This window comes from Caretta caretta, chromosome 1 (assembly GCF_965140235.1).
Source record: "Caretta caretta isolate rCarCar2 chromosome 1, rCarCar1.hap1, whole genome shotgun sequence".
In the NCBI taxonomy this organism is placed as follows: domain Eukaryota; kingdom Metazoa; phylum Chordata; order Testudines; family Cheloniidae; genus Caretta; species Caretta caretta.
Window position 1 is genome coordinate 221,532,521 of NC_134206.1, and position 15,460 is coordinate 221,547,980.

The following is a 15,460-nucleotide window of genomic DNA, read 5'->3' on the forward strand; positions in this document are numbered from 1 at the left end:
GCAGTTCTTTGGAGCCATCCATCTTCAGGGGATACACAATGACCTAACTCTACAGGATACTGTCTTCACTTGTTCTGTTTCATTTGCAGACATATAAAAATCTCATCAGATGATCCTGATCAGTGGCAAAGGAATCACTTGCAGTCTTATTGTGTGTGTGTTTTTTCTGACAGTCATCCAGCAATATTAGACCGCCGGTAACATTGGCCGCATGAGAACAATAAAATCCTTTAACTCACTAGGCAAGTCTGTAACAGCTGCGTACCTTCCTATTAAAGGGTAACCTGTATCGCACGAAGTGTAATAAAAGGCTGAAAAAGCCCATCCCTTCCAGGTACTGTAAATTGCTGTCTGCTCTGTTACACATTCAAGTTCAAAGAGATCACTCCATCTGAGCAGTCTTGATGTCTGCTCCAAAGAGGTCTATTTGGAACTAATTTGGGGCTGCAACAACTTGCACGGATCTGCAACTGAATAAGAATCACTACCAGGACAGATATATATTTAGAGAGAGAGAAAATGGTGTCATGGAGAAGGTTACCAGGTCTCTTTCCAACCATGCTGTTTCTTGTATCCACTGCAAATATCTTCCTTGTGTTTTATGTGAAGAATGTAATACAAGAACTGAAAAAGGAAAGCCACGGATATTTAGAGGTTCACCCCCCATCTTTCAGCCATGAAAATGCAGTAATTGAGCGGCTGGAGCACTTGGAGATGTATATGCACAACATCTGTAAGTAAAACACATTGCTATTCAGCAGCATATTTAGAACCTCTAACTTCACTAGAATTAGGTCTCTCAATTCTTTTGCCCTGTGGGTACTTTTATAGCATTTTAGAAGTAATTTATGTTTGTGTGTGTTGCTTGGGATTTGTCTGAACACATTTTCTCTGCAATATTCTGATTTAGAAAATATTTGAGGATTTCTCTGTCGTATCTACAAGGAAATGCCACTTGCCCTTACCTGCTTTGCTTTCTAGGCTGGTATCACCCTAAACTCTCATGGAGTTAGACAAGTCTTAATCGTTTAGGGGCCCATAGCTATAGATGTTGGAAACAGCAAGATTTGCAGCGTTAGCTGGAAGAGATTAAGATCAAATGTGAAACACTTGGCAGAGCTGATCACACCAGCCGATTAATCACAAGGGAAAAGAATGTTTTAGATTTTGTTGTTGCTCTAAGAAATCTATTGTGAGAAATGTATCTGTTTTGAAGGGAAGAGAGGCCTTGGGAATCCCCTTGCTCATTTCACCTGGCCTCTGCTGTCCTGGGAAGCAAAGGATTTGAACACGGGAAGCCATGACCATGCCATGTTTTTGTTCTTTTCATTCCCTGAGCTAGAAGGCACTGGCAGAATTGCTATTGGGAAAGGGGGTTGCTGAGATTGGTGATAGCTGCTGATTGACCTGTGTTCAAAAGCAGCACTGAGAGCTGAAGGGGAAGGTTGTTCAACCTTCAGAATACAGAATGAGGCAAGAAACTTCTAAGGGTCTATCTACACTAGAGCTGGAGGTGTAATTTCCAGCTCAGGTAGACATACCTGCACTAGCTCCGATTGACCTAGCACGCTAAACAAAGCAGTAGAGCTGCAGGAGGGTCTAGTCACCCTGAGTATGATCCCATCTGAAACCCTAGGCACGTACTTGGGCAGCTAACCTCCCGCTGCTCAGGTCGCTACACCTATTTTTAGTGCTCAATCTGTTTTAGCATGAGTATGTTTGCCTGAGCTGGGAATTACACCTCCTTGCTGCAGGACAGACATATCTTGAATGGGATGGGATATTTATGTAAGAAAAGATCAGGGCTTTATGACTGAAGATGAAGGAAATCCCTGTGTCAGGAATTCATTCTGAGTGGGATTTTGTTTGGAATGGTGTTTCAGGGTAGCTGGCCCCTATGGGTAGAATAAGTCCAGCTCCCTTGGACCAGAGCTGGTGAGTCCAATCCAGCCAATTAAAGAGAGAGATGGGCAGAGACAGATTGTGCCCTGGGGAGGGAAAGGCACACCGGATGGAGCTAGCTCCTGTGGTGGGTCCCTGGATAAAGGGTCCATAGACTCAGGGAAGCAGCTCTGGGGCTGTTGCTCCAAGAAGGGAGCAGACCCCACTGAAACTGGGAAACTGCTAGGAGCAGCAGTGCCAGAGACCCTCCAGAGAGGTTGGCCCTGAAGCCAGAAGCTAAGGAATGAGCTAAGACTGGTTTTCTGTTTGTTTGCTAACCTCCGCTAAGAAAATAAACCTCCTTGCAAAAGACTGGACATGGCAGCACGTGCTTCAGCACTGGGTAGATGCCTAGCCTAGTGACACACAGTACTAGAAGTGGGGTTGGCAGTCAGCCCTGGAATAAAGGGAAAGATGGAGGTGGTAATCTGCCTGATAGTGGCAGGACAGAAACAGCAGACCCAGGCCTTGCTGATACAATTGATGGAAAACCAACAGAAACAGCAGGAGGCCATTTGCTGCACAACAGAGGTGACAAGAAGTTAACTACAAAGAACAGGAGTGAATACAGAAAAGGTTAGGCTGAGCCACACCTGGTAACACAGCTGGTGTTGGGACTAGGGGCTCGTTGGTCCCAGGCCTGGAGAATCTTGGACTGGAAAATGATGCTGAGGTCTTCCTCTGAACATTTGAGTGGGTGGCAAAGGTGGCAGACTGGGAGGTGTTGACAGGGGTGGCCACATAGCACCTTCCTAGTGGGTGAGGAGCAGGCAGCTTACCTGGTAGTAAGAGATGAGATGGTGAACTCCTATCCAGTGGTGCAGGCTGCCATCCTGGATTGATTAGGGCTGAGTCCTGAGGCACACAGGTTGTGGGTAGAACTGTTCCCACAAGGGGCCCGATGGTAGTAGTGGCCCAGAAACTATGGGACCTTGCAACATAGCGGCTCTCTCCTGAGACCAGTTCAGTGGAGAAAGTCATGTTGGAGCAATTCCTGAAAGTTCTACCCAGGGGAGCACAGAGCTGGCCTTAGTGGGGGAAGCGGTGGAATGAGGTGAAGTCTTCTTTGAGGAGAAAGGAGACAAGTGGCCAGGGCACTATGATAAACTGAGGTGAATTCACTAGGGGATGGCCCAGGGAAGCTCACAAGGAGGAAAGACCTTGAGTGACCAAAACTAAGGGACATGCAGGACCTACAAGGTACCCAGGTAGCCCCACTGTTTATTGCAAATACTGGTGAGAGGGAACCAGAGGGGCCCTATGGTTTGCTTCAGGTGTGACCAGTCCGGGCATAGTAAAATGTTAGTAGAGTGGGACCATGCAGTGGGAGACCACTCCAAAACTCTCTTAGGGTTGGACATGGCTTACTCATTTAGGAGCCCACAGGAGCCCCTCTGCAGGTAGTAGAAGTTAGGGTGGGGGAACAGTAGTTGAGGGACTTGTTGACTCAGATTGTGGGTGCATGCTGGTTCAGGAAGATTAGGTGAGGGTAAGTAGCCTGGACAAGTACACATCTCTTATACTCATGGTAAGACCTGCATCTATCCCACTGCAGAAGTTGAGCTGGAGGTTCAGGATCGAAGAGCTTGACTGCACGCTGTGGTGGTCAAGGGTCTGCCTTGGTCCACAGTTCTGTGGTGAGACCTGGCAGATTTCTCAGCTCTCGTACAACAGGGGCTAGAACAAGAGCCCAGGACTGGAAGGGTTCATGATCGACTAGTTAAAGAAGTATGGGCTGGATGAATGCACTATAAGGTGGGTAGAAAATTGGCTAGATTGTCGGGCTCAACGGGTAGTGATCAATGGCTCCATGTCTAGTTGGCAGCCGGTGTCAAGTGGAGTGCCCAAGGGGTTGGTCCTGGGGCCGGTTTTGTTCAATATCTTCATAAATGATCTGGAGGATGGTGTGGATTGCACTCTCAGCAAATTTGCGGATGATACTAAACTGGGAGGAGTGGTAGATACGCTGGAGGGTAGGGATAGGATACAGAGGGACCTAGACAAATTGGAGGATTGGGCCAAAAGAAATCTGATGAGGTTCAATAAGGATAAGTGCAGGGTCCTGCACTTAGGACGGAAGAACCCAATGCACAGCTACAGACTAGGGACTGAATGGCTAGGCAGCAGCTCTGCGGAAAAGGACCTAGGGGTGACACTGGATGAGAAGCTGGATATGAGTCAGCAGTGTGCCCTTGTTGCCAAGAAGGCCAATGGCATTTTGGGATGTATAAGTAGAGGCATAGCGAGCAGATCGAGGGACGTGATCGTCCCCCTCTATTCGACATTGGTGAGGCCTCATCTGGAGTACTGTGTCCAGTTCTGGGCCCCACACTACAAGAAGGATGTGGATAAATTGGAAAGAGTCCAGCGAAGGGCAACAAAAATGATTAGGGGTCTGGAACACATGACTTATGAGGAGAGGCTGAGGGAACTGGGATTGTTTAGTCTACAGAAGAGAAGAATGAGGGGGGATTTGATAGCTGCTTTCAACTACCTGAGAGGTGGTTCCAGAGAGGATGGTTCTAGACTATTCTCAGTGGTAGAAGAGGACAGGACAAGGACTAATGGTCTCAAGTTGCAGTGGGGGAGGTTTAGGTTGTATATTAGGAAAAACTTTTTCACTAGGAGGGTGGTGAAACACTGGAATGCGTTGCCTAGGGAGGTGGTGGAATCTCCTTCCTTAGAAGTTTTTAAGGTCAGGCTTGACAAAGCCCTGGCTGGGATGATTTAATTGGGGATTGGTCCTGCTTTTGAGCAGGGGGTTGGACTAGATGACCTCCTGAGGTCCCTTCCAACCCTGATATTCTATGATTCTATGACTAGGAAAAGAAATAAGAGGGCTAGAAACTGGAGCAAAGATGGCAAAGGGAGACCAAGGGGGAGGTCACAACCTTCCCTAATGACTGAGGCATCAGCTTAGAAAGTACCAACAAGAGTTGGACAATGTAAGCACCTCATTGGGGAAAATCATCAGCCAACTGGCAAGGTTAGAACAAGTGCTGGCCCGGGTTCAGGTGGAGGTTAAGAAGGAGAAGCAGCAATGCTTGGTTCTGTAGGAGGAACTGACCCAGGCCCAGATGAGGAACACTCGGCAGGGTACTTGAGAGACCCGGATCAAGTCCCAGGCTCAGCAGGCTGCCGTAGAGACTCAAACATGGTCCCTGGCTTGGTGGGACACTGGGGAGGCCCAAATGAAATCTCAAATCCCACAGGATACTGTGGGAACTCAAACAAAATCCCAGATTCAACAGGGTACCATGGGGACCCAGGCTGAACTACCTGTAAAACAAGCCAGCGTGGGGATTCAGACAGGACTATTCCAACAAGTAGAGTCCTAAATAGGGAGCCAGGGGGAGAAACAGGGCTCCAGTGCAGGGAAAGAGATAGCACAGATCTGTTTTATAGCTCCCCTGCAAAGGCCTGGTCAGTTTATAGAACAACTGGAGTCAGTGGACAGCAAATTATGGAACCTCAAGTTCAAGAAAGAAAAACTAGCTACAGATCTCCAGGTGATTGAGGAGAACAGGAAACATTTACTCCTCATGGTTCACGAACTTGAGACTGAAGTAGAGACTCTGCATGCAGAGACGGTAAAGCCTAGTCATGCAGGGACTCCAAAGTCCAGGCGATGGAGATAAGACTATGTAGGAACCGTGCCCAGTGAGCCTGGTTATATGACCCTGGCCCCACTGCATAATATTCAGAGTGACTGGCACTGAGAGTCTGTGCCTGGGGGCAGGACCTCTAGGGCTCAGAGAACACTCCGTGACTCGATGGGACTTGTGGGAAGCGATAGTTGAAATGTTGGTATTATGTTAAACCACTGAGAGGAATGTTTGGGTTGGAGTAAGAAAAACTTTCAGGGCCTGAAATGTTGTAAAATGAATGATGCCGTAGAATGTTGGGGCAGAACAGTGTTTTTGCACTGAGAGGGGGAAGAGTAGCCCTGGGCTGGGGCTACTCTTCCCCCTCTCAGTGCAAAAACACTGTTCTTTCCCAACATTTTGGCCCCCAGGAGGCCACCTCACAAGAAGGAAAATGTATGCATTTTTTTATTCCTGGAAAACTGGGGGTGTGGGTATGTCACAGGGTAGTTGGTCCCTGTCGATAAACTAAACCCAGCGCTCCTGAACCAGAGCAGGTGAATCCAATCCAGCCAATTAAAGAGGGCTGGCTGCTATAAAGAGCTGTTGGGAGAGGGACAAAGACAGGCTGTGCCCTGGGGAAAGAAATCCACTCTGGAGTGGAGCTAGCTTTTGTTGTGGCTCCCTGCAAGGGGCCGGGGCTAAGGGAAGCAGCCCTGGGGTTGTGTTGCTCCAAGAAAGGAGCAGAGCTGACTGAAACTGGGAAGCTGCCAAGGAACAGGAATGCAAGAGACCCTGGAACTGAAGCTAGAGGCTAAGAAATGAGCAAAGACTGTTTGTTTGCTAACCTCCGTTAAGGAAATAAACCTCCTAGTGAAAGATTGGGTGTGTCAGCAAGGCTTTGGAGCTGGGGAGAAACCTGTCCTGGTGACAAATGGGTATAGTTCTGCAGCCTTACTCAAGCGAGTTGTCCCACTGAAATCACCCGAATAAGTGCTGCAGTATCAGGCCTTCAGGCCGTGCTGTCATTAGGATATTTTTCCCCATCATCGCTAGGACTTTTCTGTTCCACCAGACTGGTAGCAATGGTGGGAGGGATAGTGCAGCCAAGGCACTGCCGGCTGCCATGGTTTTAGAATCAACGTGTTATCTAGGGCAGCGTTTCTCAAATGCGGCCAGCAGGGATTGGTGTCCTGTGGAACGCGCAGCCTCCTCGGTGGGTCTGGGCAGTGCCTCTGCAGTCACTTGGGGCCAGTGTGTGCAGTGCCGGAGGCGACTCTTGTTAGTGGCTGTGGCATTTTGGTCACCGGGGTGTTCCCCTGGGCAGCTCCCCCACTCCTGCCCAGCAATGGCATGGAGAATCTGGGACTCTGCAGGCGGCCAGTGAGTTCCCAACCCACCTTCTCCGGGGTGGGTTTCACCCAAGGTTCATGGGCTGCAGGGACAGAGAGATGGGTTGGCGTTTCCTCCACCTGGGGCCACACTCACCCTTTACAACAGCTTGATGGCTCTGGGCTGTTGCAGGGCTTGGTAGCTCCCCAGCAGGGTGAGGCACTCTCATTCTGTGACATGCTCTGAACACAAGAATAGGAGCAAAATCCATGTGTACGGAATGTGTATGGAATGGGGAATCCATGTGTGCAGAATGGGGAGCTCTACTTCTTTCATCAAATATAAAGGGAAGTGTAACCACCTTTCTGTATACAGAACTATAAAATCCCTCCTGGCCAGAGGCAAAACACTTTCACCTGTAAAGGGTTAAGAAGCTAAGATAACCTTGCTGGCACCTGACCAAAATGACCAATGAGGAGACAAGATACTTTCAAAGCTGGAGCGGCGGGGAACAAAGGGTCTGGCTGTCTGTGGGATGCTTTTGCTTGGAACAGATCAGGAATGCTCTTCATAACTCCTCAGAACTTCTGTTAAGTTAGTAAGTAATCTAGCTAGAAATGCGTTAGATTTCCTTTTGTTAAATGGCTGGTAAAATAGCTGTGCTGAATGGAATGTATATTCCTGTTTTTGTGTCTTTTTGTAACTTAAGGTTTTGCCTAGAGGGATTCTCTATGTTTTGAATCTGATTACCCTGTAAGGTATTTACCATCCTGATTTTACAGAGGTGATTCTTTTTCTTTTTCTTTAATTAAAATTCTTTTAAGAACCTGATTGCTTTTTCATTGTTCTTAAGATCCAACGGTTTGGGTCTGTGTTCACATATGGAAATTGGTGAGGATTTTTATCAAGCCTTCCCCAGGAAAGGGGGTGTAGGCCTTGGGGGGATATTTTGGGGGAAAGATGTCCCCAAGTGGCTCTTTCCCTGCTCTTTGTATAACACGCTTGGTGATGGCAGCATAGGGTTCAAGGACAAGGCAAAGTTTGTACCTTGAGGAAGTTTTTAACCTAAACTGGTAAGAATAAGCTTAGGGGGGTCTTTCATACAGGTCCCCACATCTGTACCCTAGAGTTCAGAGTGGGGAAGGAAACTTGACAACTTCCTGCTACATAAATAAATTACAATGATTTGGACAATATTTATCTGTTTTTCCCTAAAGTTAATTACGTATTTTAGGAAAAATTGTCAGAGCGGCTACTAGCCAGAGTTAGTAGCTGTACTCTGAGGCCATCAAAAAATTTGTTTTGAGAACCCCTGTCTAGACTTACTCTGCTGTTAGATAGGCTTGTGAGTACCAGGGAAAGGGGATATAGAGCAGGGATATACAGCACAATGATCAGCCAGAGATGAAAGAAGCCCTTTCAAATGTCTCTTAGGAAGCCCCAGAAGTTGCTCAGAATATGTGGGTTCACTTCTCCAGCTCTAGTAATAAGTACCCCAGCCCAGTGATCACACCACCCTTAATGACAGAATATGACTCCAATTCACCTGGGCACCTACTGCCTTGCATTTCTCTGCCAATTGCTTTTAATAGCTATGAAAAGTAACAGGTGTCTTTGGTTCAGTATTTGAAAAAGACACTGCTTTTGTTATTCTAAATCAAAAGGCAAAATATCTCTTTCAAGGGCTCTGTGGCATACAAGTCTTTAAGGGACATTTTCCTTTTGAAATACAGGAATTTACAATTCAATAAAATAAAAATCAGGAGAAATAAAGTTAAAATGTTAATATTAAAAAGTTAATATGTAACAACAACCCTGCACATACTGATGGCACTCTTGTTTAGCGAAGTCCAAAAATAAATATAAATACCTGAGATATATACCTATAGACAGTTCCTGTGAATCGCCTGCCTTTTTGATTCAGCCTAATTTGCCAGTTCCCCCAGAAATTTATCTAGGCAAGGGAGATATTATTAAGCAGCCATGTAATGGGGATAGGGTGGAGAGGTCGTTTGTGCTTTATGCTTAGAACACTCTCATAGCCCATATTGCACAAGCAACGTGGTTCAGATAAGGCCAGATGTTGATTTTAGTTACTTCACTGTATCAGAACAAACTCTACTGAACATCTTGAGTCCTGTTTCTAATATCACTTGTACACTGATTTTCTTTCTGCATGTCTCCATTGATTTCAGTGGAGTTTCTCTTTATTTACACCAGGAAAACTGAAAGCAGAATGTGACCAATAATATTGACATTGTTAGGACTAACTCTTGGAATCCTGCCTTTACAGATTCGTTTTTATAAAGAAGCTAGAAACTGATTCTCGTCTCATGGCAGTTTCATGGTAATTGTAACTGCATTGATTTATTCCTGATTTAAACCAGTGTGAGGAGAATCTGGCCCATTATCTTTATTACACATTATTCTCTCTTGTCATTAGACCCTAAACACACCTTATTTTTAAGCAGCAAATTCCATGAAAAAGCCCTCTCATAATGAAAGAATGAAACAAAAAGAAGATGACATAAAGCTGCCAGAGGAGTCAAAGGGTGAAATGCACCAGGCAGAGAAAGCAAAGGAGGAAGACAAGATGAAAAAGGAAAAGAAGGTTGTGCACCGAAAGCTGTTTCCAGATTCAAGGCTGTTCAAGCGCTGGGGTGCAGATTTAACAGAAGAGCAACAAACCACAGCCCAGGATCTATTCACTAAATATGGGTATAATGTTTATCTCAGTGACCGTCTGCCCCTGGATCGGCCTATTCCAGACACCAGATATCCCAGGTGCAGTATGAACCCTGTATATGTTCCTAGGCAGATGTATGAATGTAAAGAGGTGCTATCCAAGGCCCCAAGCTGATTTGGAATGGAAGGTTATAAGGGATCCATGAGCAGATCTGGATTTGTGCTGCATTTAGTTTGATGTGTTGGTTTTTTTCCATTCACTTCCTCCTGCATTTTACAAAGAGCAGTGGGTAATTCTTCGCGCACACACAATGCAAGTCAGGAGGTGAAAGCTTATAGGAGACGTATGCAAAAGATATAATAGGGAAGTTTTAAATAAAATAGATTCTTGTTAATGATACATGCTAGCACAGGAGAAAACTAAAAGCAACATTCAAAAGGCCTTCTACTCTCTGCTGTGTTTAAGCTCCACTTGAGCTCCAAGAGTGAAATTGTCCCCTATGCACAGGGCCTGCCAAGGGAGACGCAAGCTAGAAAGGACAAGGAAGCTGTATTGTGTTTATACACATTAGACCATGTTGTCAAAAGCAGAGGGCACTGTGGGGCTGTTTGAAGATGTGAATTCCATGCCAGTGATTCACTGTGGGACATTATGCAAGTCACTCAGCCATTCTGTTCTTCACTTTTTCCATCTGTTAAAAAAAAAGGGGGAGGGGATATTGATACATACATATCTTTATAATGTGCTTGGATAGAAAGGTCTATGTAACTACCTAGGTATTATTAATGGTAGGGGACAGTAAGCCCAGTATCCGATGGAAGCGTTATGATAAATGGCAGGGAGAGCTGGGAGCTGAGATTTATGAAGACGGAGAGACTGATCATGTGGCAATACATGTTAGGAGCCAGGACAAAAGTCCTGGCTAAAAAACAGTTACCCAGGGCTTATATTATCACTGGCAGTGTGCTACAAGCCTCTTGAGTGCTTTCTCCCTTTCCCTAGTGCACTGTTCAAGCTCATAGACTTGATGTTCCAGTCATAAATATCACTCTTCTACAACTGTAACTAAAGATGGTCAACAAATGTTGATATATTTTTTTAAATGAAAACCAGGGACAGATTATTTGCGAAATGTTTCATGGAAAAGTTCCCATTTTTTGATCAGCTCTAAGTGTAAGTTTATTGACTTCAGCAGCATTACTCCTGATTTACACAAGTGTAAATGGGATCAGAATAAGATCTATCCATCTGTGGAGGTGTCCCCCCTCACCGTAATGTCTGAGCACTTCTGACTCTCCTCTGATTTGATCCCCAGAGGTCCCTGGAGCTGCAAAAGGGCTGTTTTAAAGGTGGCTCAGAAACAACTTACTTGAACTTCGGGGGAGTTCAGATTCAGAGCTGAATGAAAATGTTGACACCCAGTTCCTACCTCAATAATGGGCTAAAACAAAACAATACTGAATAGCAGCAAAAAAAAACAAAACCATTAATCTCTCTGAAAACTGGTCATGTGGACTTGAGGAAAAATGATAAATTCATTCTTATCTGGTTAGGAAATCCTCCAGCTACCCGCCCAACCCTTCTCATTCATTATAAATTTATTACTTCACCGCTTTGGCCACCTGGGAAAGATTTGTATCCTGAGAAGTAGATTGAGCCTGCAGTAGTGGGTACAAAAGTAATGGAACAAAGAATGTGTAAACACTATAAGGAACAAGGCGTTCTGTTGTACTGTAGGTGAGCATCTTACATGGTGCCAGTTTCAAGGATATAGAGGAATCAGATAATGCTCTGTTTTATGAGGAAGAAGATTGTCAGTTGCCAAATTTGCTTACAAATAAACTTACTGTGTTGTCTGGTGGATTTAAAAGAAGGAGGCACTGTCTGGTCTCTTAGAAGTAAGGCTTTAGTAGAACAAAAACAGGGTTACAGAAACCAAAGGAGAGCAGTGTGCTCCTAGTTGTGTATCTAGTGAAGCTGACTCTGGACTGCTTCCAACGGGTCTTCCTAGCCCAATCCCCTTCTCTCTGACATGTGCTCTGCTCTTAAAGTCACAGTATGTACGCCTAACACCTACAGTGGAAATCCCAGTCCTGGAGGAGCATGGTATAAATGGATAGGGCCAGATTCTTGTTTCAGTTACACCAGTGCAAATCTGGAGTAACTATTTTGAGCCCAGTAGAGTTAATCTGAATTTACACTGGCGTATCTGAGAACAGACTATGGGCCATATATAGTAGATGCAGGATAATTTAAGATGCGACAAGGGTACTAGACTTCAAGAATTACCTAGGTATATAACTTGGAGGCAGAACTAAGAAATGTAATGAACATGATGAAATTACATAAAGTATAAAGGGGAGGTTTTCCTAGACACAAATATGAGTCAGTTGCATGACTCCCCCCTGGGGCCTTTGAAAATCTTCCTCCATATCAGTAGGTGCTGAAAGAGGTTGTAACATCCTCAAAGATGCTCAAATCTAGACACAACAGACTACAGCGCCTCTGGTTATAACTTATTAGGCAAAAGATCTAGGTGTCACTGGGCACATCTTAAGCTATGTATGTACTACACACTGCGGCGGCGGCATGTAGGTTATGTGCAACTACACTAGGACTGGCAACTTTCTAATTGCACGAAACCGAACACCTTGCCCCACCCCTTCCCCGAGACCCCACACCTCTATCGCTGGCTCTCCTCCACCCTCACTCACTCATTTTCACCAGGCTGGGGCAGGGGCTTGGTGTGTGGGAGGGGGTGAGGGCTCCAGGTGGGGATGTGGGCTCCAGGGTGGGGCCAGAAATGAGGGGTTCAGGGTGTGGGAGGGGGCTCCAGGCTGGGGCAGAGGGTTGGGGTTCAGAGGGTTGAGTTAGGGCTGGGGATGAGGGGTTTGGGGTGCAGGAGGAGGTTTCAGGCTGGGGGGGTGCAGCCGAGGGGTTCAGAGTGTGGGAGGGGGCTCTGGTCTGAAGCAGTGGGTTGGGGTGCAGAGGGCATGTGGCGTGTGGGCTCCACCAGGGAGTTTTGGTGCGGGAGGCAGCTCAGGGCTGGGGCATGGGGTGGGATGCAGAAGGAGTTGCAGGCTCCAGCTGGGGGTGTGGACTCTAGAGGGGGGATGAGGGGTTTGGGGTGAAGGAGGGGGATCTTGGCTGGGACATGGGGTTGGGGTGTGGGAGTGGGTGCAGGTTGCAGGCTCCGGGAGGGAGTTTGGGTGCAGGATGGGGCTCCCGCCTGGGGCAGGGGTCTGGAGTATCAGAGGGGGTGAGGGCTCTGGCTGGGGATGCAGGTTCTGGAGTGGGACCAGGGATGAGGAGTTTAGGGTGCAGAAGGGAGCTCAGGCCTGGGACAGGGGGTTGGGGCACAGGGGAGGGTGTGGGCTGTGGGCTCTGGGTGGCTCTTACCTCAGGGGGCTCCCCGGAAGGGGCGACATGTCCCTCCAGATCATAGGTGGAGGTGCGGCCAGGTGGCTCTGTGCACTCACTGCCTCCTCCTGCAGGTGTCACCCCTGCAGCTCCCATTGGCTCATTCCAGGCCAATGGGAGCCACGGAGCCGGTGCTCAGGGTGGGGGTGGCATGCAGAACCCTCTCGGCCGTCCCTCCGCCTAGAAGCTGAGGGACACGTCACTGCTTCCAGGAAGCTGCACGAAGCCGAGTAGCGAGCCTGCCAGTCCCACCAACCAGACTTTTAACAGCCCGGTCAGCAGTGCTGACGGGAGCTGCCAGCCCTTTTCGACTGGGCGTTCCAGTAGAAAACTGGACACCTGGCAACTCTAAGCTACACACTGCAGTGAAAAGCAGGCCGTGTCCAGGCTACGGTGCATCGCTACATGTCTCAGTGAAAGGCAGGGGAGGCAGCGGGGAAAGACGGAGCCTGCCGGAGCCTTTCCCTGCTGCTGTAATCTTTCCATGAGGTGGGGAAAGGCTCTGGCAGGCAGAAGGTGGTGGGACCTTTTCCCACTGCCTCTCCGTTGCCACAGTGTTCCCTGGGAATCACTGAAGCAGTGGGGAAAGGCTCCCGTAGCTCCCTACTGCTGGAGCCCTTCCCCACTGCAGAGAATCTTCCCCACTGCCCTTAACTGCTGCCTCCCCAGAGTCTTTCGCTGTGGGAGGAAGGGCTCCAGCAGCAGGGAACTGCCAGAGCCTTTCCTCACTGCCCCCCACCCCCGCCCAGCCAAAGCCTGTCCCTGCTGCTGGAGTCTTTCACTGCAGAGGGGAAGGGGTCCAGCAGTGGGGAGGCAGCAGGACACGGCACTGCTACGAATAGCAGTGTAGATGGGGAGGCACTGCTTCGGCGAGGAGAGAGCCATGCTAGGAGATGTACTGGGGTACATACCCACACCCTTCAGGTGTGTGTCTACTCTACTCGCGTAAGCCCTGCCTCACCAGCTAGGCTGCTATTTATCCCTGTGCTAGGGGAGCTCTATGCATATGTACACTACACGCTGCCGAAAGAAGCATGCGGCATAGACCTTTTAATGTGCAGCAACAACCGAGAAAATGTATAAGCCACCAGCTTTCTAAGAAGGGCCCAGGGAATAATGAGTTACGTATTTTCATGCCATTATATAAACCATGGGTCAGTCCTCACTTTGAATACTGTATCAAGGTTAAAAAAATGCAACAAACACAGAAAGCACCAGAAAAAGGCAACAAAAATGGCCAAAGGCCTAAAGAGGTATCCTGCATTTGCAAGTTTCCATATACAGAGAGGAAAAACTAGGGCTGGGATTTTCAAAGATGTCTATGGGAGTTAGGTGCCCAAATCCCAGAGAATGTCAATGGGATTTATGTGCCTGATTTCTGTGGGCTCCTTTGAAAAACCCCAGCCTAAGGCTAACATTTTCAATCTTGGCCGCCTAAGTGCATAGGTAGGCAGTGAGTGGCCTGATTTCATCAGGGCTGAGCACCCGCAGGCCCTGCTGGCTTGGCACCTTCTGATTAAATCAGACCTCTTTTACCTAAGTGGTTAAATATGGATGTAGGTGCCTAATTGTAGGGACCCAGCTTTGAAAATGTTTTGCCTTAGACAATTGTTGGTGGAAAGGAGACAAATAAGAAGAGGTGATGGAGCTACATAAACTTCCATGCTAAAATTAATATTCAGGAAACCTTAAAGCTGAAAATAGTGGTGAGAAGGCAATGTGGGAGGATCAAGGTGACTCCGCCCTTTATATCCTTTTTTGGAGGCATGAGGAAGTGCAGGGCCCATGCTCCATCCCAACTTGTCACTCAAGTCCACCCGGCACACGCATACTTAAGAGGGATTTGTGCAATCACTTAAGAAGAAATGTAGAATTAAAGTAAAATGGAATTACTCTGAATCTACTCCAACAGAGGGAAGATCAGCCCTTTAGATTTCACTGAAATTCACGTGGCTGTGTTTAAACACTCACGTTTTCCTCTGGCAAAGAATACTTGCCTTTCTGTGGAGGGGCAAGATCTTTGCAAAGACTGGGGCCTGGTTCTCAGTTATGTGAAAGCCCCTTTACACAGAATCAGGCCTTCAAGGCTCTTTTTCATGGGTAGCCAGCGTTCAGAACAAATTATTTCCCGCTTTGTGCTAGTTGTGTATAACCCTGAAGATGAAGATGGCTACTTCTCTACTGGGTCTTTTCAGGAATCCTGCTAATATTCTTCTCACTCTCTTACAGCTGTAAAGAGAAAAAATATTCCCACGACCTCCCGACACTTAGTGTCATTCTCATATTTATGAATGAGGCAATGTCGATCATCTTGCGTGCAATTACCAGTATAATTAACCGAACTCCTTCTCATTTGCTGAAAGAAATTGTCCTGGTAGATGATTACAGCTCAAATGGTAAGTGACACAGTTAAGGCAGAGACATCTTCATTTGCTTTTGGGTGCCCCTTGCAGGTGACAAACCATGTTTTAACAGTGCAAAGTACTGAGTCTGACTC

General features: G+C 47.2%; 1 protein-coding gene across 1 annotated transcript in view; it reads left to right on the forward strand.

Moving 5' to 3' along the window:
* Positions 1-382: 382 nt before the first annotated feature.
* Positions 383-15,460, forward strand: part of GALNT8 (polypeptide N-acetylgalactosaminyltransferase 8) — a 44,616-nt gene continuing 29,538 nt past the window's right edge. The window contains exons 1-3 of the mRNA XM_048836123.2: positions 383-733; positions 9,326-9,641; positions 15,193-15,359. Of these exons, the coding sequence (XP_048692080.2) occupies positions 520-733; positions 9,326-9,641; positions 15,193-15,359 (697 nt within the window). The 5' untranslated portion in view covers positions 383-519. The remainder of the gene's footprint in view (positions 734-9,325; positions 9,642-15,192; positions 15,360-15,460) is intronic.